This window comes from Labrus mixtus, chromosome 23, assembly GCF_963584025.1.
Source record: "Labrus mixtus chromosome 23, fLabMix1.1, whole genome shotgun sequence".
Classification (NCBI taxonomy): domain Eukaryota; kingdom Metazoa; phylum Chordata; class Actinopteri; order Labriformes; family Labridae; genus Labrus; species Labrus mixtus.
Genome location: NC_083634.1, coordinates 18,512,725 through 18,536,839, shown reverse-complemented (window position 1 = coordinate 18,536,839; position 24,115 = coordinate 18,512,725). Strand labels below are relative to the sequence as shown.

Below are 24,115 nucleotides of genomic sequence, written 5' to 3'. Positions count from 1 at the left end.
GGCAGGCAGAGGACCCAGCCAGCGTGACCCCCAGACGGTCGAGTGCACTCTGTGGGAGTGGATGGATCTCAACCTTCACTCGACATCCGGGGCAATGGGGGCTGAGTCACCCCGCCGGGCCCCGATGCCGTCGCCGACCCCCCACCCAACGTACAGAGACCTGAGGAAGTGGTGGGAGGAGGAGAGGAGGGGGGTGGGCTGGACTTAGGGGATGAGGAAGGTATGGTAGTGGAGAGAGGAGGGCGAGGGTTAAGGTTAGGTTTAGGGGAGGGGGGAGGTAAGGTGGTAGAGAGAGAATGGGGTGAAGGGAGGAGAGGGGGGCTGCGAAGGTTAGGGTTAGGGGAGGGGTAGGGTGGGGTAGTAGGGGGAGAAGGAATCAAGGGAGGGGAGGAAGAAGGGTGACGACACAGGTTCGTGTTAGGGGGGAAGGGGGGTAAGGGAGGACAGGGGAGGAGGAGGAGGGAGGCCAGGTAGGAGTAGGTAGGAGAGGAGGGCGAGGGAGGTTACGGTGGGTGGTAGATGGACCTGCTGGTTGGGAGAGTGGAGGAAAGTCCAGAGGGGAGAGCTGAGGCACAGGAGGGCCCTCCTCGCTCCGGGGCCCCGTGGTTAGGAGGTCCCTAAGAGTGGAGACGGAGGAGGACGTGAATTTCCTTCTATACCTCACCCTCCCCCACTGGACGGCCATATCCAAGGCCTTCTGGGTTAGGGTTAGGTTAGGGTAAGGGGGTAGTGGCCCAAACTGCTACCCCTAGCATATTTAGGGTTAGGGTTAGGGTTAACCCCTCATTCATTACCATCATTTACACATTTAGCTGTTTTATTCAGTTATTGAAATTTGAGATTACAACACATTACAAATGTCTACCATAACACATTTTTTAGATATTCAACCTTACATCACTTCCTACATCTCTCTGGTTTCAAACAAACTTTTTAAAATAATTAAAATCAGCAGGTGAAAGCAGCAGTGAAACAAAGCTCAAACAGTCAAACTTGTATGTATTCTCAGTGATATTTATAATGAGAAGACAGTTTGGTACCTTTGAGTCGATAGTGAAGAGAGTCTCATGTTACAGCGATCTGGGAGGACATCAGAGCCCGTTATAGCTGCTTCATTTGGGCTGCTGGTCTCACCACACTGACTTAACCTCAAACAGCATGACTATTTTTTTTTCTTCACAGGCTTGTGAAATTGGAAATCTACCACAACAACTGTTCAGGTCTCATGATCACAGAAACATATTACTCAATATCATCACCACTGAGTGTTGCACAGGTGTGGCAGGTCATCATGGGACTTGTGTTCCCAGTCGATAAGAGCAGGCCCCACTTCCTCATTGGGGTGGGGTTGGGGGGCAGGGAGAAAGACTGTTCCCCCAATTCAACCATGCTGCTCTTTCCCTTTGTTTGACTTTCCACAGCACACCTCGCTCACCATACCTCCAGTCATACATACACCCTTACAAGGTCGATTAGCTGACGTCCACATCCTCACAATCCTTCTTTAATCGACATACTTTTGTGAGTACCTCCGAGTCTCCTCCCGTCTTTTGTCTCCCATGTTTTCAGTCAGCCCCAAACTAAGGGTTCCTGTAGTATAACTGAACCTCATCAGTCGGCAAAGTCCTTGTCGACTTCTCCGGCCTCTGATTGTCAAACAAATGCACGTTGGCCATGAGGGGGAGGAGCAACACAAATTCCAACATATTGTTGGTTAAAGACAATTACAAAGTTGGCTTACTATCAGCTGTAGACTATATCAAGAATTAGAGGACATGTGTCCCAGCAGGACTTGGAAAACGCTGAAAGTCGTCCATATTGATGCTTTAAACTGTGTGGACGGTGCTATTGCAGGTTGTTTCAGGCTCACAGCAGCAACACCTGACCATCAAATGACTAAAGTGACCGAAGGATGAGGGCTTACAGTTTCAGCCTGCAGTTATGTCTGCAGATATCTTGTGTTTATATTTTTAACAGCTGACCTTGTTAGTTCAAATTGCCTGACGTTACGTGATTGTATCAATGTTTTCACATCATAGCAGTCCGCTTCGTTCTTTGGATCCGCCCAATGACGCTAATCTATCAACAGAGGCTTTACCACCACCACAGCAGCATAAATAGGCCACACAGGAAGAAGCCCCTCCTCAGTTACACTTCAGTTCAGCTTGGTGTTCAGACAGTCAACATGGAGGTCGGCGCGCTCTGCATCAAACTCTGTGAGTACGTTTGGTTAAAACTAAAGAGTGTAGTCGTTCAAGGTTAGGATGGTAATGACGGTTTAATGCAGAGGATGGTCTTGGGGCTTGGAAAGGATTTCAGGTTCAAAATATTTATATGAGATTTTCGCCCTGAAAGATAAAAATGTAAAAGTCAAACATCAGAGGCAGCTTTAGGAGCTGTAAGAATCAGTTGAATATACGACTGTTAAAACACGTCTCACTCAATGTGGAGCTCTTCTCTTTTGTTATTCCAGTGGTCCACGTGTTATTTCTGCTGTGTGCACATGTCCAGGACGTTGGTAAGTACCAGGTTGATGCTTAGTTGTATTTTAACTTCAGTTGGTACTTTCTGGTGAAATAAGAGAACATGTCTTTCTTTGGTTTGTTTCAGATTCACTGATTCTCCGTCTTGAACCAAACAGACTGCAGTTCTTTGAATACGAGTCTCTGATCTTCCATTGTGAGGGCTCTCATGACTCGACTGGATTGAAAATTGTACATCGGTCCAAAGGGGAATTAGTAGAATGTAACACTACAGTGACATCAAAAAGGTCATCCTGCACTATTCCTAATATTTTTTCAGAGGACAGTGGGCAATACTGGTGTGAGTCCAGAGATGGGAAGAGAAGCGACATCATCGACATCACTGTTACTGGTATGTTTTCATTAAGACGAGATCTTTACATGCACTCATCTTTGTGTGATATAAAATATGAACCCCATGTTGTTCAGATGGTCCTGTGATCCTGGAGAGTCCCATCAGTGTGGTGGAGGGAGAGACTGTGACTCTGCGCTGCAGACACAAGACGACCTCACCCAACTTCTCAGCTGATTTCTACAAAGATGGCCGCCTTATCAGAAGAAGCTCTACAGGAAACCTGAACATCTCCGGTGTTTCCAAACGTGATGAAGGATTCTACAAGTGTAGCATCTCTGGAGGAAGAGAATCAGCCGAGAGTCTGATGGCTGTCCAAGGTGAGACACATCAGTGTTACCAAATCATATTTTAAAATATAATATATATAGTGATATAACTATGTGTTGAAACAGTATATCGATTGATTTGAAAAGGACAGTGTACATTAACTCACATCGTCTTCATCCCTTTGTAGGTTACCCAGTGAATCTGTGGTCTCATATTGACAATGATTCAAGAGTTTTAACAAACTTGAATTGTGCACGATTAAACTGCATACTTTACATTAATAGTAAAAGTTGAAACGTTCAGGTTTAAAATCTTAATTTTTCTTCTAATCTGTCAATCCATCCAAACCTAAAATCCTCTGTCATTGTTTCCTTCATTACTTTGTGATTACATTACAGAAAACCAGGGAGAGAATTTCTCATCCTGTTCTACCCCATGGATAGTTATGACTGTTTTATCGATTCTGTTGTTGCTGGTTGGACTTCTTCATTTTGGCAAATATATTCGGAAGAAAGGTACAAACACATTTCACTAACGAGAGGCGCTTATAGTGATTGACGGGTCACAGTCCCTGTGGAATATTTGCATTTTACGTTTGTTTAATGTATTTAATGGATGAATGGGCCAGTTAATAACAGTGGGGTCTTGAACACAGCTTATGGATTCTAAAGGCCCTGCCACACCAAGGAGATCGTCGGCTGTCAGTCCTAGTTGCACATTTTTAAACCAGGAAGTGGCGTTGTATTTTCATCATGTCTCAATGTCTTCCTGGTTCCCTGTCCTTAGTGTTTTTTTTATTTCATGCACTGCAGTGATGCTGTACTTGTCCACACTGGCACCTCAATCAGGTCCAGCTGAGGTTCAAACAGGTAAGAACAGGTACCATTAGCATGTTCAGGTAAACTTGTGCTTAAAACAAAGGAGTGATAGATTTTTTTAAAAAGCAGCCTGCTCGTCTTATCGACAATAATCAGAGCAAATGTCCTTTGAAGTGTGAAAAGGTAAATCTGTTGTCCTTCAGTCCTCATTAGAAAAAGACAAATTATTTAATTACAGTAATTTAAAACTCATGTTCTTTGGAGAAAGAGAAAATGTTCAGTTTTTGGATATGATTGCTCGACTTGGAAAACGATATATATTTTTAATGCCTGTGTAATGTATCGATGTGGATTCTTATAACACATTTGTATTTTCAGTCACTGTTGAGGCCCGTCGAGTGGCAGCAGATGCACCAAGAGACCAAGCGATGTATGCTGCGATTACAAAAGACAGAACAAAGAGAGGTACCTCACTTGACAGTTTATCCTGTCACGGTTCATTTCACATTCACTATTCAGTCTTGATCTTAAACACCTTTCCTCTTGAACCTGGGGTAGTTTAACAACATTAAATGACTACTTCATGAGTCTGTATCTCAAGGCCATGAAATGGACAGAAATCATGTTTTGATATCCTTTATTAATCCCTGAGGGAAATACAACATACATCCAAAACATACATGGTCTAAAATGTTGTTGAAGACTTTAGGTAGGGTTATTTTATATTTTTAAACATAATGGTGAAGTTCTTCACTGAGAAACAAAAACAGCTTATTTCTATATGAGATTTAAAGTCGTCGTCAAGGTGAATTCAGCTGCAGACATATTCTCCGATAAAGTCTACAGAGAAGTGAAATGTACACTTCAGATTCAAACACTGAGAATATGCATAACATAGCACTTTGTAAACTACAAATAAAGTTATTATTATTGATTATTGTTACTTAAAAAGTCAATTATCCAAGCTAGGATTTAATGCCTAATGGTTTAATACAGTTAACAGACATAGAACAGGGCGTCATCTGCATATCGATGAATAATAAATCACACACGAGAGGTAGCAGGATTTAGGAAAGTTTTAACAAATAGGATTCAAACCTAAGCCTCGTAGAACCCAAAATAACAGGATAGCAAAAGATCAGAAAGGTTAAAGCAAAGAATTCCTTTCATTTCATCAAAATAGTCAAATACTTTAGAAAATGTGTTAAATAAGGTGAAACGTTTCAAGCTTAAACAAGGAGGCTATAACCATAGCTTAGAATAAACTCCACTTTGGGTGACCCAAGTGACACTCAACAACTGGGTGAGACTTATTGTAATAAAAACGTAAACTAAATGGTGCCTGATGTTCAAGTGTTCTAGTAAGTATTTTGGCAACGCTGTGAGATAATTCAATCTATACTCAAAACAGAGCCAGGAGTATCCAGAATCATGACGGCGACAGTTCACTCAGCTGGTACCAACCGACCTTTGACACAGGAACCCCTCTATTCTTTGATCCAGTAGGTAACATTCATATCTGGTAGGATGGAGAGCAGAGGTTAGAACATGACCCATATTTACAGCTTTAAAATGTTTGTGTCACTGGACGTTGATGTTCAACCAAAGCACCACTTAAGGCAGCATTTCCTACATGCTTCGGTTCAAACTTTAGCTGTCATGCTTCTCAGAATGATACGACCCGTGTTTTTTATATCAATGTGTTATGCTCAGAACTGTTAACCCTTTCTGTCTTCAGGTCATAGCGTGACGGCTGACTGAAGGACGAGCAGCACATGAGACGTTTGGTTGAACCTGATGTGTGAAAAAACACTTTTTATTTTATTTTGCATTGTAGAAATGGTTTTCATGCTTTGTGCCCTACATGTGTTGATGCTTAAAGATATATTAAAGAGATGCAGTTTGTATTTTCAGATGTATTATCTGTTATTATATAGTGACAGTTAAACCCACATGTTCCATCTGCTGTGTGTATTTATGTGAGTGTGAAACTGTGGTGAACCACCACCTTGATGCTGCAGCTTCACTTTCATCTGAAGCACGCTGATCGAGTCCAAATAAAAAAATGAGTCTGACACTTTAAGTCTAATGTGGTTGTAAATGTGATACATGAGAAGACAGAAAATAACTGTGCCATTAAAGAAGTGTACTGGTGTTTATTCTTTCATGCAAGCAGTATTTTCTCAGGTTCTTCTTGTCAGCAATCCCAATTCATATTCAACATGTTCAACAAAAACGTCTTTTTGAGTGGACAGTAACAGTAGTAGCTCTCAAATGCTTTGAGCTGAATGCTATTACAATGCAAGCTAATATGTTCAAAATTACCATGCTAACATGCTAATGCTAATTAGATCACATATTTCACTGTCACTATGACAAGATGAGTTTCACCATCTGGGGAATGAATGTCTGAACAGAATCTGAAGTAAACCCAGGACCATCAAGAAAAGAGTTCTTGATTCTGATCGGCTGGCAGCGGTATATTCTCTCTCTATCTTTCACACAAACATGACTCAGGTACGAAGAGTTATAGAAGAGTTCACAAGTGTGAAGGGTTTGAAGGTGGCAGGTTTTTGACTTTTTGTCACAGAAAAAAAAGAAAAAGCTTTGAATGAATTAAAAATCAGATCTTCTTTATGGGTTCTCACTGTGAATAAAACAATTGTTTTAACCTTTAATTTGTATCCACCATTGGACTCAGAACAATATTTAGCATGTGTTTTCCTTTGTGAAAATTACTTTGTCTACCAAACAAGGTGTTGGAAATAGATTGGTCACCTTGCTTTGTGTAGCCACGTGCATTTTAAGTCACCATCGCCATTTTCAAATTTCTACCTCCAACATAAAGAAATCTGAGACACTATTCCTGAACAAACCTAATTTAGTATAGCTGGTAATTAATGGGTTAATGTTGGTACAACACTAACAATGAGTTCCCCCTGCTGTACAATGAACACACTGCATTAAAAGAAGACACAAAAAAACTTCCATCACACATCTCAACATGGGCTCACAGACTTTACGTATGAGAGGTGCTCTATAAATAACGCTGAGATGAGTTGCGGCTCGTGGGTCAGGGTTAGAGAAGATGTGGTTTCAGATGTGAATATTAAATATAGAAAGACACTGAAACAAACTGTGCACAATGTTATTTGACTTGTGATATCTTCAGGTCCTTATACAGAAAAATAACGAACATCTGTTGAACATTCACAAACAAGTTAATTAAATATGTGAAACATGTCAAACAGGAAGTGCTGCCATTTTCTTTGATCTGCTCATTTAAAAACATTTCTATGGATTGGATTCTTTTAGCTGATTAAAACTGTTTTCATTGGTTTGCACAACATGCACTGAATATAAGTAGATCATCATTACATGTAATGAACAAGGTGCACTGTAACACATGGATGACAGAAGCTGAATGAAGCATTATGGGATGCTTTTCATTTCTGGCAACCAAACAAGACTTTCGAGAAAATATCTGTCTTTGTCTTTCATCCCGTCGTATCCTTTATTTCAGTATCTCCATCTCGATTTGAGTGCACATGAGGTGCTGTTGTTTACCTTTGGGTTTACCTCGGAGTTATCCCACTGTGAACACGTCCCAGCAGCACCAGCAGCAAAGCCATCATTACTACAGGGAGAATGTTTCTGAAGATGATGAACGGAAGATCTGAGGACGCATGAATCTCTTGGTGTGACTCTGCAAAGAAAACAGAAATAGAAATAATGCACGCCTTCTCGTGGTGTAAAGTTCTAGCACAATTCTCTTGAATCATTGTCAATATGAGACCACAGATTCACTGGGTAACCTACAAAGGGATGAAGAGGATGTAAGCCAAAAATGAGCCTTTGGCTAACTTGGGTATATGAATAAATTCATATTTTATTTTCGTGTCAGGTAATTTTGTAAGACCCATCCCACATGGAAGTACATTTACATCCGTCTGTATGTTGATTAATGTACGCTGTCTTTTTAAAATCAATCAGTATACTGTTTCAACACAAAGTTATATCACATGTATTTTTTTATTTTATTTGGTAACACTGATGTGTCTCACCTTGGACAGCCATCAGACTCTCGGCTGATTCTCTTCCTCCAGAGATGCTACACTTGTAGAATCCTTCATCACATTTGAAAACACTGGGGATGCTCATGTTTCCTGTAGAGCTTCTTCTGATAAAGCGGCCATCTTTGTAGAAATCAGCTGAGAGATTGGATGAGGTCGTCTTGTGTCTGCAGCGCAGAGTCACAGCCTCTCCCTCCACCACACTGATCGGACTCTCCAGGATCACAGGATCAGCTTAACAACATGGGGTTCATATTTTATATCACACAAAGATGAGTGCGTGTAAAGATCTCGTCTTAATGCAAACATACCAGTAACAGTGATGTGGATGATGTCGCTTTTTTTCCCATCTCTAGACTCACACCAGTATTGCCCACTGTCCTCTGGAAAAATATTAGGAATAGTGCAGGATGACCTTTTTGATGTCACTGTAGTTTGACATTTGAGTAATTCCCCATTGGAACGATGTACAATTTTCAATCCAGTCGGGTCATGAGAGCCCTCACAATGGAAGATCAGAGACTCGTATTCAAAGAACTGCAGTCTGTTTGGTTCAAGACGGAGAATCAGTGAATCTGAAACAAACCAAAGAAAGACATGTTCTCTTATGTCATACAAAATACCAAAATGAAGCATTTGAACAATAACTTTGAGAAACTTAACGGTACATACCCACATCTTGAACATGTGCACCCAGCAGGAATAACACACAGATCACTGGAAAGAAGAAGAGTTGTACGTTAGATCTCATAAAAACAGGTACGGAAATATCTATGAAACAGATAAGGAATCATACTCACACAGTCTGATGTTAAGAGCACAGACCTCCATGTTGACTCTCTGAACATATGACTGAAGTGTCCACGAGGTGAGGAGGGGTCTCCTGCTGCTTATTTCTGCTGCTGATGCGATACATGGTTTGTGGTTAGGGTTGAAAATATTTCCCCACAGACTAAGCTGATCGAGAGCCTGAGCCGGGGTTCATTTGAATGTCATAAGACGGAGACAATGAACTGAGACAAACTGACTGTAAGAACAAACTCTGGTTTAAATACAGATAACACACACTTCTTCAAAGTATGGGCAAGGCGTTTCATAAAAGACTTCATGAATACAAATAGAGACTCATGATTATATGTAAGCAGTAGTGGTTGACTTCAATTTGAGATGCAAGTAGATGCAGTTAAAAAGACAGCATAAAGAAGTCTGTGGGATGATATGATGGAGTCCTTAACGTCCTAAAATCTCTGACAACACGCTGCCCCACGCCGAGGTTAAAGTAAAAGTGCTTAAGCCTCCAAACATTGTTGGTAATGACGACGGTAATGTGACACAAAGAAGTCAATTGAAAGTAAAATAAATATACAGCTCTTTGAATCTTTGATGCCAATAAAGGGCCAAACAGTAGCACTTCACTTCAATGTCTTTTAGACATTAAGGCCACATTAGGTCTTTGTTAGGTGTGTGCCATCGGAATAGCGACCACGTGGGACGAAGCAATCTCCCCCCTCTTCCCCTTCTCTATCTCTCTTTCATCCACAGACACACACACACACACACACACACACACACACACACACACATTTACACCTTCCACAAGCCTTGCTTGATAATGTTTGTTGCTTAGATTAGTTTATAATAGTTATTTGTTTGATTAAGTTCATTGTTTTGTATTGGTGTTGCTTTGTTTAAATAAATTCTGTTATAATTTTAAGAGAGCAATTTATTAAATATAGTTATTAATTATTAATATTAGTAATTAAATAACTGATTTGAGACTGATTTGAGTGATATTTTGGTTATATTTCCCTGAGTACAGGGTGGTGCCCCAAAACGAGATTAAACATAGTTTAATGATATTTTATTTATATTATTAATAATTAAAAATAATTATTAAAGAATATAACCAAAGTTGACTTGATACAACCCCAACAAATGGTGCCCCGTGTGAGGCATTCAATAAACCAGCTTTATTGCCCTGTAAATGCACAGTAATCCAAATTTTTAATCCTAAAAAAAATTTCTCGTGAGGAAAAATTGTCTTTCCTTTTGAAGATTTACTTTTCTTGCTTGTTGTTCATTCTAAACAGACAGCAAGCTGTGGCTTAGTTTGTCTTGTATGTTGTTGAACATAATGATGCAGCCAGGGCGACTTTCTTAATGAACTAGTTTGTTGCTTTAATCCAGAGTTTTATCCTGAAGTAATTCTTCTAAAGAAATGTATTTATTGTGAACATTCTCATTTTAAGCAAAGTAGACATCAAGTTGTATTTAGTTGTGTTGTTGTGTTTTGGTGAGTTGAGTAGTTTGAATTTTTGTGTGCTCTTTGTTGTTTGAGACAACAATTTAGCAATTTTTCTAGTTGAGAGTGTAACCTCATCATTGTTGCATAGCCAGCTGTCCGAGAGGTGTGAGTTCCTCCCATCCTTTGAGGATTTGAGGTGTGAATCCCCTCTCCTAGCTTCCAGGATAGACTGCAGTGATCAGTTGGGAAACCTAGATAAGAGTTGCTCTGGTGTTGATCTAGCTTTGTTTAGCTTAGCGGCTTTCTTAATAGTAATCCACTGTGGTTCAATTTTATCACGTAAAATGTCTACCAAGACCCTAGGTGAGCCGGGAGCTGAGACTCCTTTTGGAACAGCCGACGCAGCACTGCAAGAAACTGTTGCTGGTCTGACGCACCTCTCCTTAGAGGAGATAGCCGACCTAAATAGGTATTCAATTAGCATTTGTGATAAGAAGTTAAAGGAGCTCGTTGATCAGGCCAACCACCGAGCCAGGAAACCCCAAAGCATAATCCTGAATGTTCTTGGGCAACTCCTTCTTTCCCAACGCAAGTCCTTCCTGCAGCAAACCCAGCTGCAAGTAGAAAAAGAAGCCCTGCAGAACCACATCCAATCCCTGTTGACAGAAAATACATTTATTCGTCAGCAATTCAAAACTGCTGAGCAGGAAGTGCTTGATGTGTTTGACGTTATTCAGAAATTGGCACAGGTATGCATGGAGTAAGACATATTGTCAGAATATGGCTCTGATCTTGAACCAAGCCCCTCAAGAGATCAAACAACCCTGCTGAAAAAGCTCAATAAAGAACCGAGCAGCCAGGATAACCCAAGGACTAAGGAAATTAGTCTTGTCTTCCCTGCCATTCCTGGAAACAAAGACTTTGACTGTGGAGCCCCTCCCTTTGGGGAAACGCCCCAGTCCCCCGACAGCTGTGACACCTTTTCACACCTTCACAGGTTTGAATCACCACATAGGGAGGGGGGTGACTTCTCAGCCCCCAGAGGCAGAGATAACACCAACCCCCCTCCTTCTACCTGCAAGTCCACACCGCATGGTCCACAGCTGAGAAGTTCTGAAACATCAGATGAATCGGATGGCTCCTGTCCACCCAGAGATCAAAGAATGCGCATAAGACTCATTGAATCCCTGGCGAAGGATGTAGACCGGTTTGACCCAGGTAACCCACATTTCAGCATTGATGATTACCTCAGAGAGATCAACCTGCGCCTCTGTGATCTACCTGATGCATCCACACAAGAAAAACTCAAGCTGATCTGGAAGACAACTTCCAGGAGTGTCCATGACTTCATGACTACCCTCCTGCCTGAGATCAGAGACCAGAACTCAGCACTCTGCAACGCTTTGTGCAAGGAATTCTCCAGCTACACCGACCCTGTATCTGCCCCTCTTAGAGCCTTTAGTGTCTGGCACCAGAAGCACGAGGCACCCAAAGATTATTACCAGCGCCTAAAATCTGCATATTTCCAGGGACGTAATGCTCCAGGTTTGGAAGAGGACCAGACTTTCAAGTCCTTATTCCTGCAGAATCTGCATGGCTGTGTGCGTTACGATGTCACCATGCATTGCCGAACACATTAGCTTGGTATGCCAGAAATTAAGAAATTTGCACAGATGGCTTGGGAAACACGCATACGTCCCGGGTTTTGGAGACACAATAGTGACCTAGCACTAGAAGGCAACAAATTGCCTTATGCTATGAATAAATCTAAGAAACTGCATCACCGGCAGAATAGACAACAGAACCAGGGGGTGAAGGAAGGAGCCAGTCACAGGGTAGTTCCCAACCTGAAGTACTGATCACCACCAGACCCGAACAGAACTCTCTGGATGGCCAAAGCCCCAGACAGAGGGGTAGGCATAACCGGAGTTCCCATGAACTTCCCAAGGATGCAGGTTCTGACAGGGGAATGGAGAACATGATCCGGAGGTGTGTGACAGAGGTGATTAGACAGTTGGAGGCCTCCAGTCCTTACAAAGAACAAGGTTCTGACTCCACAGTGGGGAGGGGGGAGTAGCCTCCACTGTAAAACCCACCAAAGTCACTCAGCGTTAATGCTTTCTAGTCTCTGTTTTATGACCTGACAGTGGTAGTGAGACACATAATGCACATGTATATTTACACACCTACATGCCACATACACCATCCCACAGACTTACTCCTGCCCAGGCTAGGAGTTAGCCCACAAATCTACACCTGATACTCCTCTCTTTCTCTCCTCCTCTTGTCTGTTTGTTTCATTTGTTTGGTTAAAGAATGCACCTTGGGTAGCAAAGCTTTGCTAGTGCCTGTTTATGTTTTATGCCTAGCTTTAGACATAGTTAGACAGTCTGCCCAGACTTTGCCTCAGTGTCTGCCCAGACCAAAAAGCCTCTAATATCTCTGAACTGTTAATCCTATGGACTGCTTCCCTAAGGAACTGCAAAACTGGGATGTGTCTCCATCCCAGACACATGGACTGCTTGGTCCGTGAGCTGCCCTAAAGATCGTAACCTGCATTTCGCTCTTCATGACAAGGGGGGATGTTGGGCCTCAGCCATGTGGTTGGGACAAAGGACTCAGGCCTATATCACAGTCTCGAGCCTGACTAAAGTTATTTTGAAGGCAACTAAACAAAGGGGTCTTAGCCCAGCAACCCCCCAACAGAAACTAACAAATCGGTGTGAAAAGTGGGGGGGGTTGGGGGTTTCTGAATTCTCTATCCTCATTGGAGGAGGCCTGAGGTAAACCCACAGGCAGCTCCAGTCTTTAAAAGCAATCACCAGGCATTGCTTCCTTCTCTTCAAGTGTGGTCTGCCGACACCAGAGAATACCCTCTCCAACAAGATGGACTCCAGCATTCGAGACAAAGCCTTTCCTCCTCTTGACTTACATAGGTTAAACTCCAGAGCTGAGGTTGCTCAGTATAGGTAGCTCTTCACATGCTGAATTCAAGCATCAGAGGATTCAGCTGACTACTTCCACGGCATATTTTTAGGAGTTTTGGGCACAATCAGATGCTATCAGGTTCGAGCAAAAAGAAGAGTTTCTTTCCTTTGATTTTTCGTAAGACGTCATTGAACGCAACTGGACAGGAGCGCTGAAGGAAGCCCACTGATCCCTGAATCCACAAGGACACATAAAGAACTCGGCTCCTGCAACCAGAAGACCCTATAGAGCAGTGCTCTGGCCGAAGATCTGAATCCCGCTACCCTCCTCCTACATCTGCCACGAAGGAAACCTGCCTGAATCTGATGATTTAACATTCAACAGAGTGACGATCTAATCAACTTTGCAACGATTACCAGGAGTTACCCCAAGTAAGAGCTTTGGTCTGGGCAGAAATAGTTTCAGAAATAGTTATGTTTCTTTTATAACCACTGATAATTATGCATCATTGTTGACGAGACGTCACATTCTGTTTATTATCTGTTGTAAGCTGCTGCATTTGTTTTATTGTGATGAACGGCTGTGTTCACCTATGTATGTAATGCTATGCTAGTTTACCTTCAGTCAACGGCTTTCACAATCAGAAAGACCAGTGTACCCGCCGTTGAATCAAAGTCCGGCCACTGGCTTTCTGGTGTTTAAGTAACAGTTACTGAACTCAGCTCAGAGAGCTCAAAACTATTTCAAAAGGCAGCCACACGGCTTCCTTTGTTGTCCACCATTTTGCCCACATGTGACAAAGTCACATGGTGCATTGTCTCCCTCCACCATCTTGTTTTCTCTCTCTCTCTCTCTCTCTCTCTCTCTCTCCTACACACACACACACACACACACACACACACACACACACACACACACACACACACACATTTACACCTCATTCACAAGGTGTGCTTGATAATGTTTGTTTGCTTAGATTAGTTTATGATAGTTATTTGTTTGATTAAGTTCATTGATTTTGGTTTGATGTTGCTTTGTTTAAATAAATTCTGTTATAATTTAAGAGAGCAGTTGTTTGTGATTACTGGTGTATTTGCATTGTTATATAAGCTGGGTGCGAAGGCTTTGTGTACGGATTTCACGCCTTCAATTTATTAAATATAGTTATTAATTATTAATAATATTAGTAATTAAATAACAAATTTGAGACTGATTTGAGTGATATTTTGGTTATATTTCCCTGAGTACAGGGTGGTGCCCCAAAACGAGATTAAACATAGTTTGATGATATTTTATTTATATTATTAATAATTAGAAATAATTATTAAAGAATATAACCAAAGTTGACTTGATACAACCCCAACAAACCTAATTTCGTATAGCTGGTAATTAATGGTTGGTACAACACTAACAATGAGTTCCCCCTGCTGTACAACGACCACACTGCATGAAAAGACGACACAAAAGAAACTTCCATCACACATCAAAAATGTGAACTATTGTTACAGAGAGGCAGACGTATTTTGCATTGCTGTTGATATAAAAACATTCAGTGGAATATTACAGTTGAAATGTTCATGTCACCATCACAAATGTGTGTATTATAGGTCGATATTTTATGCAGATATGAGCAGGAAGTGAAGCTCTAAGCCCGTTATAGCTGCTTCATCTGGGCTGCTTGTCTCACCACACTGACCTAACCTCACCCTTAGAACGTCGATTAGCTGACGCCCACATCCTCACAATCTTTCTTTAATCAACTCATTCACTTTGTTGTGAATAAATATGAGTACCTCCTAGTCTCCTCCCGTCATTTGTCTCCCGTGTTTTCAGTCAACCCCAAACTGAGGGTTCCTGTAATATAACTGAACCTCATCAGTCCGCGTGGTTCTTTAGCTTCTCGCAAAGTCTTTGTCGACTTCTCCGGCCTCTGATTGTCAAACAAATGCACGTTGGCCATGAGGGGGAGGAGCAGCACAAATTCCAACATATTGTTGGTAAGACAATTACACAGTTGGCTTACTATCAGCTGTAGAATATATCAAGAATTAGAGGACATGTGTCCCAGCAGGACTTGGAAAACGCTGAAAGTCGTCCATATTGATGCTTTAAACTGTGTGGACGGTTCTATTGCAGGTTGTTTCCAGCTCACAACAGCAACACCTGACCATCAAATGCCTAAAGTGACCGAAGGATGGGTTAGGGCTAGGCTTACAGTTTCAGCCTGCAGATGTGTCTGCAGATATCTTGTGTTTATGTTTTTAACAGCTGACCTTTTTATTTCAAACTGCCTGACTTTACGTGTTTGTATCAATGTTTTCACATCATAGCAGTCCGCTTCGTTCTTTGGCTCTGCCCAATGACGCTAATCTATCAACTGAGGTGTTACCACCACCACAGCAGCTCAGTCAGTGTGAACTTCATTTTGAAAAAAATCTAACTGTCAAATTTAGGGTTACATGAGCAGCATGAATAGGCCACACAGGAAGAAGCCCCTCCTCAGTTACACTTCAGTTCAGCTTGGTGTTCAGACAGTCAACATGGAGGTCGACGCGCTCTGCATCAAACTCTGTGAGTACGTTTGGTTAAAACTAAAGAGTGTAGTCGTTCAAGGTTAGGATGGAAATGACGGTTTAATGCAAACGATGCTCTTGGGGCTTGGAAAGGCTTTCAGGTTCAGAATATTTATATGAGATTTTCGCCCTGAAAGAAAAAAATTTAAAAGTCAAACATCAGAGGCAGCTTTAGGAGCTGTAAGAATCAGTAGAATTTACGACTGTTAAAACACGTCTCACTCATGTGGAGCTCTTCTCTTTTGTTATTCCAGTGGTCCACGTGTTATTCCTGCTGTGTGCACATGTTCAGGATGTTGGTAAGTACCAGGTTGATGCTTAGTTGTATTTTAACTTCAGTTGGTACTTTCTGGTGAAATAAGAGAACATGTCTTTCTCTGATTTGTTTCAGATTCACTGATTCTCCGTCTTGAACCAAACAGACTGCAGTTCTTTGAATACGAGTCTCTGATCTTCCATTGTGAGGGCTCTCATGACTCGACTGGATTGAAAATTGTACATCGGTCCAAAGGGGAATTACTCAAATGTAACACTACAGTGACATCAAAAAGGTCATCCTGCACTATTCCTATTATTTTTCCACAGGACAGTGGGCAATACTGGTGTGAGTCCAGAGATGGGAAGAGAAGCGACATCATCCAGATCAATGTTACTGGTATGTTTGCATTAAGACAAGATCTTTACATGCACTCATCTTTGTGTGATATAAAATATGAACCCCATGTTGTTCAGATGGTGATATGATCCTGGAGAGTCCCATCAGTGTGGTGGAGGGAGAGACTGTGACTCTGCGCTGCAGACACAAGACGAACTCTACCAATCTCTCAGCTGATTTCTACAAAGATGGCCGCTTTATCAGAAGAAGCTCTACAGGAAACATGAGCATCTCCAGTGTTTCCAAACGTGATGAAGGATTCTACAAGTGTAGCATCTCTGGAGGAAGAGAATCAGCCGAGAGTCTGATGGCTATCCAAGGTGAGACATATCAGTGTTACCAAATCAAATTTTAAAATACGTGTGATATAACTATGTGTTGAACCTGAAGCAGATTATACTGATTGATTTGAAAAAGACAGCGTACATTAATCATCATACAGACGGATGTAAATGTACTTCCATGTGGGATGGGTCTTATAAATGACCTGACACGAAAATAAAATATGAATTTATTTATGTACCCAAGTTAGCCAAAGGCTAATTTTTGGCTCACATCCTCTTCATCCCGTTATAGTTTTCCCAGTGAATCTGTGGTCTCATATTGACAATGATTCAAGAGAATTATGCTAGAACTTTACATCACTGTTACTGGTATGTTTGCATTAAGACGAGATCTTTACATGCACTCATCTTTGTGTGATATAAAATATGAACCCCATGTTGTTCAGATGGTCCTGTGATCCTGGAGAGTCCCATCAGTGTGGTGGAGGGAGAAGCTGTGACTCTGCGCTGCAGACACAAGACGACCTCATCCAATCTCTCAGCCGATTTCTACAAAGATGGCCGTTTTATCAGAAGAAGCTCTACAGGAAACATGAGCATCCCCAGTGTTTCCAAATGTGATGAAGGATTGTACAAGTGTAGCATCTCTGGAGGAAGAGAATCAGCCGAGAGTCTGATGGCTGTCCAAGGTGAGACACATCAGTGTTACCAAATCAAATTAAAAAATATGTGTGATATAACAATGTGTTGAAACAGTATATTGATTGATTTGAAAAGGACAGCATACATTAACCAACATACAGAGGGATGTAAATGTACTTCCATGTCGGATGGGTCTTATAAATTACCTGAAATTAAAATAAAATATGAATTCATTCATGTACCCAAGTTAGCGGAAGGCAAATTTTTGGCTTACATCCTCTTCATCTCTTTGTAGGTTACCCAGTGAATCTGTGGTCTCATACAGACAATGATTCAAGAGTTTTAACAAACTTGAATTGTGCACGATTAAACTGCAAAATCTTAATTTTTCTTCTCATCTTTCAATCCAATTCAAACCTAAAATCCTCTGTCATTGTTTACTTCATTACTTTGTGATTACATTACAGACAACCAGGGAGAGAATGCCTCATCCTATTCTACCCCATGGATAGTTATGACTGTTTTATCTATTCTGTTGTTGCTGGTTGGACTTCTCCATTTCGGCAAATATATTCGGAACAAAGGTACAAACACATTTCACTAACGAGAGGCGCTTATAGTGATTGATGGGTCACAGTCCCCGTGGAATATTTGCATTTTACTTTTGTTTAATGTATTTAATGGATGAATGGGCCAGTTAATAACAGTGGGGTTTTGAACACAGCTTATGGATTCTAAAGGCCCTGACACACCAAGGAGATCATCGGCCGTCAGTCCTAGTTGCAAATTGCACATTTTTATATATATTTATATTTTTAAATCTGTAAATATTTTGTAGGCCTGTGTAATGTATCGATGTGGATTCTTATCACACATTTGTATTTTCAGTCACTGTTGAGGCCCGTCGAGTGGCAGCAGATGCACCAAGCGACCAAGTGATGTATGCTGCGATTACAATAGACAGGACAAAGAGAGGTACGTCACTTGACAGTTTATCCTGTCACGGTTCATTTCACAGTCACGATTCTCCATCCTATGTCTTGATCTTAAACACCTTTCCTCTTGAACCTGGGGTAGTTTAACAACATTAAATGACTACTTCATGAGTCTGTATCTCAAGGCCATGAAATGGACAGAAATCATTTTTTGATATCCTTTATTAATCCCTGAGGGAAATACAACATACATACAAAACATACATGGTCTAAAATGATGTTGAAGACTTTAGGTAGGGTTATTTTATATATTTAAACATAATGGTGAAGTTCTTCACTGAGAAACAAAAACAGTTTTATCTATATGAGATTTAATGTAGTCGTCAAGGTGAATTCAGCTGCAGACATATTCTCCGATAAAGTCTACAGAGAAGTGAAATGTACACTTCAGATTCAAACACTGAGAATATGCATAACATAGCACTTTCTAAACTACAAATAGAGTTATTATTATTGATTATTGTAACTTAAAAAGTCAAATATTCAAGCTTGGATTTAATGCCTAATGATTTAATATGGTTAACAGACATAGAACAGGGCGTCATCTGCATATTGATGAATAATAAATCACACACTTTAGAGGTAGCAGGATTTAGGAAAGTTTTAACAAATAGGATTCAAACCTAAGCCTCGTAGAACCCAAAATAACAGGATAGCAAACGATCAGAAAGGTTCCATCACCCACATGTTCCATCTGCTGTGTGGATTTACATAAGTGTGAAACTGTGGTCAACCACCACCTAAATGCTGCAGCTTCACTTTCATCTGAAGCACGCTGACCGAGTCCAAATAAGGACTCTTGGGTGACCCAAGTGACACTCAACAACTGGGTGAGACTTATTGTAATAAAAATGTAAACTAAATGTTGCCTGATGTTCAAGTGTTCTAGTAAGTATTTTGGCAACACTGTGGAATAATTCAATCTATACTCAAAACAGAGCAAGGAGTATCCAGAGTAATGACGGCGACAGTTCACTCAGCTGGTACAAACCGACCTTTGACACAGGAACCCCTCTATTCTTTGATCAAGTAGGTAAGACTCAGGACATTACTGACATTCATATCTGGTAGGATGGAGAGCAGAGGTTAGAACATGACCCATATTTACAGCTTTCAAACATTTATGTCACTGGACGTTGATGTTCAACATCCACTTAAAAGCACCACTTAAGGCAGCATTTCCTACATGCTTCAGTTCAAACTTTAGCTGTCATGCTTTTCAGAATGATACGACTCGTGTTTTTTTTATATCAATGTGGTATGCTCAGAGCTGTTAACCCTTTCTGTCTTCAGGTCGCAGCATGACGGCTGACTGAAGGACGAGCAGCACATGAGACGTTTGGTTGAACCTGATGTGTGAAAAAACACTTTTTATTTTATTTTGCATTGTAGAAATGCTTTTCGTGCTTTGCGCCCTACATGTGTTGATGCTTAAAGATATATTAAAGAGATGCGTTTTGTATTTTCAGATGTATTATCTGTTATTATATAGTGACAGTTAAACCCACATGTTCCATCTGCTGTGTGTATTTATGTGAGTGTGAAACTGTGGTCAACCACCACCTTGATGCTGCAGCTTCACTTTCATCTGAAGCACGCTGATCGAGTCCAAATAAAGAAATGAGTCTGACACTTTAAGTCTAACGTGGTTGTAAATGTCATACATGAGAAGACAGAAAATAACTGTGCCATTAAAGAAGTGTACTGGTGTTTATTCTTTCATGCAAACAGTATTTTCTCAGGTTCTTCTTATCAGCAATCCCGATTCATATTCAACATGTTCAACAAAAACGTCTTTTTGAGTGGACAGTAACAGTAGTAGCTCTCAAATGCTTTGAGCTGAATGCTATTACAATGCAAGCTAATATGTTCAAAATTACCATGCTAACATGCTAATGCTAATTAGATCACATATTTCACTGTCTCCACGAAAAGATGAGTTTCACCATCTGGGGACTAAATGTCTGAACAGAATCTGAAGTAAACCCAGGACCTTTCAAGAAAAGAGTTCTTGATTCTGATTGGCTGGCAGCGGTACATTCTCTCTCTTTCTTTCACACAAACATGACTCAGGTACGTAGAGTTATAGAAGAGATCACAAGTGTGAAGGGTTTGAAGGTGGCAGGTTTTTGACTTTTGTCACAGAAAAAAAAGGAAAAGCTTTGAATTAATTAAGAATCAGATCTTCTTTATGGGTTCTCACTGTGAATAAAACGGTTGTTTTAACCTTTAATTTGTATCCACCATTGGACTCAGAACAATATTTAGCATGTGTTTTCCTTTGTGAACATTACTTTGTCTACCAAACAAGGTGTTGGAAATAGATTGGTCACCTTGCTTTGTGTAGCCACGTGCATTTTACGTCACCAACGCAATTTTCGAGTTTCTACCTCCAATATAAAGAAATCTGAGACACTATTCCTGAACAAACCTAATTTAGTATAGCTGGTAATTAATGGGTTAATGTTGGTACAACACTATCAATGAGCTTCCCCTGCTGTACAATGACCATACTGCATGAAAATAAGACAGGAAAAACTTCCATCACACATCTTTAATAAAAGTGTGAACTGTTGTTACAGAGAGGCAGACGTATTTCACATTGTTATTGATATAAAAACATTCAGTGGAATATTATAGTTTAAATGTTCATGTTAACATCACAAATGTTCGTATTATTGGTCGATATTTTATGCAGATATGAGCAGGAAGTGAAGCTCTGAGCTGCTCCTGCTGATTGCTTGTGCAGCACATGATGTAGGTTTTAAAGACAATTTTAATCTCGGGTCCTTTTTTAACAGTGACTGTGTTCACACAAACATTGTGGGCTCACAGACTTTACGTATGAGAGGTGCTCTATAAATAACGCTGAGATGAGTTGCGGCTCGTGGGTCAGGGTTAGAGAAGATGTGGTTTCAGATGTGAATATTAAATATAGAAAGACACTGAAACAAACAGTGCACAGTGTTATTTGACTTGTGATATCTTCAGGTCCTTATACAGAAAAAGAACAAACATCTGTTGAACATTCACAAACAAGTTAATTAAATATGTGAAACATGTCAAACAGGAAGTGCTGCCATTTTCTTTGATCTGCTCATTTAAAAACATTTCTATGGATTGGATTCTTTTAGCTGATTAAAAATGTTTTCATTGGTTTGCACAACATGCACTGAATATAAGTGGATCATCATTACATATAATGAACAAGGTGCACTGTAACACATGGATGACAGAAGCTCAATGAAGCATTATGGGATGTTCTTCATTTCTGGCAACCAAACAAGACTTTTGAGAAAATGTCTGTCTTTGTCGTTCATCCCGTCGTATCCTTTATTTCAGTATCTCCATCTCGATTTGAGATGAGGTGCCGTTGTTTACCTGTGGGTTTACCTTGGAGTTATCCCACAGTGGAGCCGTCCAAGCAGCACCAGCAGCAAAGCCATCATTATTACAGGGAGAATGTTTCTGAAGATGATGAATGGAAGATCTGAGGACGCATGAATCTCTTGGTGTAACTCTGCAAAGAAAACAGAAATAGAAATAATGCACGCCTTCTCGTGGTGTAAAGTTCTAGCACAATTCTCTTGAATCATTGTCAATATGAGACCACAGATTCACTGGGTAACCTACAAAGGGATGAAGAGGATGTAAGCCAAAAATGAGCCTTTGGCTAGCTTGGGTATATGAATAAATTAATATTTTATTTTCGTGTCAGGTCATTTATAAGACCCATCTCAAATGGAAGTACATTTACATCTGTCTGTATGATGATTAATGTACGCTGTCCTTTTCAAATCAATCAATATACTGTTTCAACACATAGTTATATCACACATATTTTTAAATTTGATTTGGTAACACTGATGTGTCTCACCTTGGACAGCCATCAGACTCTCGGCTGATTCTCTTCCTCCAGAGATGCTACACTTGTAGAATCCTTCATCACGTTTGGAAACACTGGAGATGCTCATGTTTCCTGTAGAGCTTCTTCTGATAAAGCGGCCATCTTTGTAGAAATCAGCTGAGAGATTGGTAGAGTTCGTCTTGTGTCTGCAGCGCAGAGTCACAGTCTCTCCCTCCACCACACTGATGGGACTCTCCAGGATCACAGGATCAGCTGAACAACATGGGGTTCATATTTTATATCACACAAAGATGAGTGTATGTAAAGATCTCGTCTTAATGCAAACATACCAGTAACAGTGATGTCGATGATGTCGCTTCTCTTCCCATCTCTGGACTCACACCAGTATTGCCCACTGTCCTCTGGAAAAATAGTAGGAATAGTGCAGGATGACCTTTTTGATGTCACTGTAGTTTGACATTTGAGTAATTCCCCTTTGGACCGATGTACAATTTTCAATCCAGTCGGGTCATGAGAGCCCTCACAATGGAAGATCAGAGACTCGTATTCAAAGAACTGCAGTCTGTTTGGTTCAAGACGGAGAATCAGTGAATCTGAAACAAACCAAAGAAAGACATGTTCTCTTATTTCACCAGAAAGTACCAACTGAAGTTAAAATACAACTAAGCATCAACCTGGTACTTACCAACGTCCTGAACATGTGCACACAGCAGAAATAACATGTGGACCACTGGAATAACAAAAGAGAAGAGCTCCACATGAGTGAGACGTGTTTTAACAGTCGTATATTTTACTGATTCTTACAGCTGCTAAAGCTGCCTCTGATGTTTGACTTTTACATTTTTATCTTTCAGGCCAAAAATCTCATATAAATATTCTGAACCTGAAATCCTTTCCAAGCCCCAAGACCATCCTCTGCATTAAACCGTCATTACCATCCTAACCTTGAACGACTACACTCTTTAGCTTTAACCAAACGTACTCACAGAGTTTGATGCAGAGCGCGCTGTCCTCCATGTTGACTGTCTGAACACCAAGCTGAACTGAAGTGTAACTGAGGAGGGGCTTCTTCCTGTGTGGCCTATTCATGCTGCTCATGTTACCAAGTTTGACACTTAGATTTTTTTCAAAACAACGTTCACACTGACTGAGCTGCTGTGGTGGTGGTAAAGCCTCTGTTGATAGATTAGCGTCATTGGGCGGAGCCAAAGAACGAAGCGGACTGCTATGATGTGAAAACATTGATATAAACACGTAATGTCAGGCAGTTTGAACTAACAAGGTCAGCTGTTAAAAATATAAACACAAGATATCTGCAGACACACCTGCAGGCTGAAACTATAAGCCCTCATCCTTCGGTCACTTTAGTCATTTGATGGTCAGGTGTTGCTGTTGTGAGCTGGAAACAACCTGCAATAGCACCGTCCACACAGTTTAAAGCATCAATATGGACGACTTTCAGCCTTTTCCAAGTCCTGCTGGGACACATGTCCTCTAATTCTTGGTATATTCTACAGCTGATAGTAAGCCAACTTTGTAATTTTCTTTAACCAACAATATGTTGGAATTTGTGCTGCTCCTCCCCCTCATGGCCAACCTGCATTTGTTTGACAATAAGAGACTTTGCGGACTGATGAGGTTCAGTTATACTACAGGAACCCTTAGTTTGGGGCGGACTGAAAACACGGGAGACAAATGACGGGAGGAGACTAGGAGGTACTCACAAAAGTATATCATATTTATTCACAACAAAGTGAATGCATCGATTAAAGAAGGATTGTGAGGATGTGGACGTCAGCTAATCGACCTTGTAAGGGTGTATGTATGAGTGGAGGTATGGTGAGCGAGGTGTGCTGTGGAAAGTCAAACAAAAGGAAAGATCAGCATGGT

The 24,115-nt window shown here is 40.8% G+C and overlaps 2 protein-coding genes across 9 annotated transcripts in view; one reads left to right on the top strand and one right to left on the bottom strand.

Annotated features, from left to right (window-relative positions):
* LOC132958949 (Fc receptor-like protein 5) overlaps positions 1–23,309 on the bottom strand; it is a 51,860-nt gene extending 28,551 nt beyond the window's left edge. The window contains exons 1-3 of the mRNA XM_061032025.1: positions 23,212–23,309; positions 22,911–22,955; positions 22,555–22,818 (exon numbers count right to left, since the gene is read on the bottom strand). Of these exons, the coding sequence (XP_060888008.1) occupies positions 22,555–22,818; positions 22,911–22,955; positions 23,212–23,242 (340 nt within the window). The 5' untranslated portion in view covers positions 23,243–23,309. The remainder of the gene's footprint in view (positions 1–22,554; positions 22,819–22,910; positions 22,956–23,211) is intronic.
* On the top strand, positions 1,517–20,067 carry LOC132958724 (low affinity immunoglobulin gamma Fc region receptor II-like). Of its 8 annotated transcripts, none has more exons than XM_061031748.1 (10): positions 2,114–2,216; positions 2,474–2,518; positions 2,611–2,874; positions 2,952–3,194; positions 3,543–3,659; positions 3,957–4,013; positions 4,341–4,427; positions 18,251–18,337; positions 19,296–19,386; positions 19,651–20,067. In XM_061031748.1, exons 1-10 carry the CDS (start codon positions 2,186–2,188, stop codon positions 19,667–19,669), a joined length of 1,041 nt encoding a protein of 346 aa, XP_060887731.1. In that variant the 5' UTR covers positions 2,114–2,185; the 3' UTR covers positions 19,670–20,067. The 8 variants fall into 8 exon arrangements, with proteins under 8 accessions (XP_060887734.1, XP_060887735.1, XP_060887739.1 ...); XM_061031750.1 differs by having other exon boundaries at positions 19,296–19,390; XM_061031751.1 differs by lacking the exons at positions 2,114–2,216; positions 2,474–2,518; positions 2,611–2,874; ... (2 more) ...; positions 3,957–4,013; positions 4,341–4,427 and adding exons at positions 1,517–1,938; positions 15,426–15,779; positions 16,036–16,080; ... (1 more) ...; positions 17,167–17,409; positions 17,830–17,946 and having other exon boundaries at positions 18,245–18,337.
* Positions 23,310–24,115: the final 806 nt, after the last annotated feature.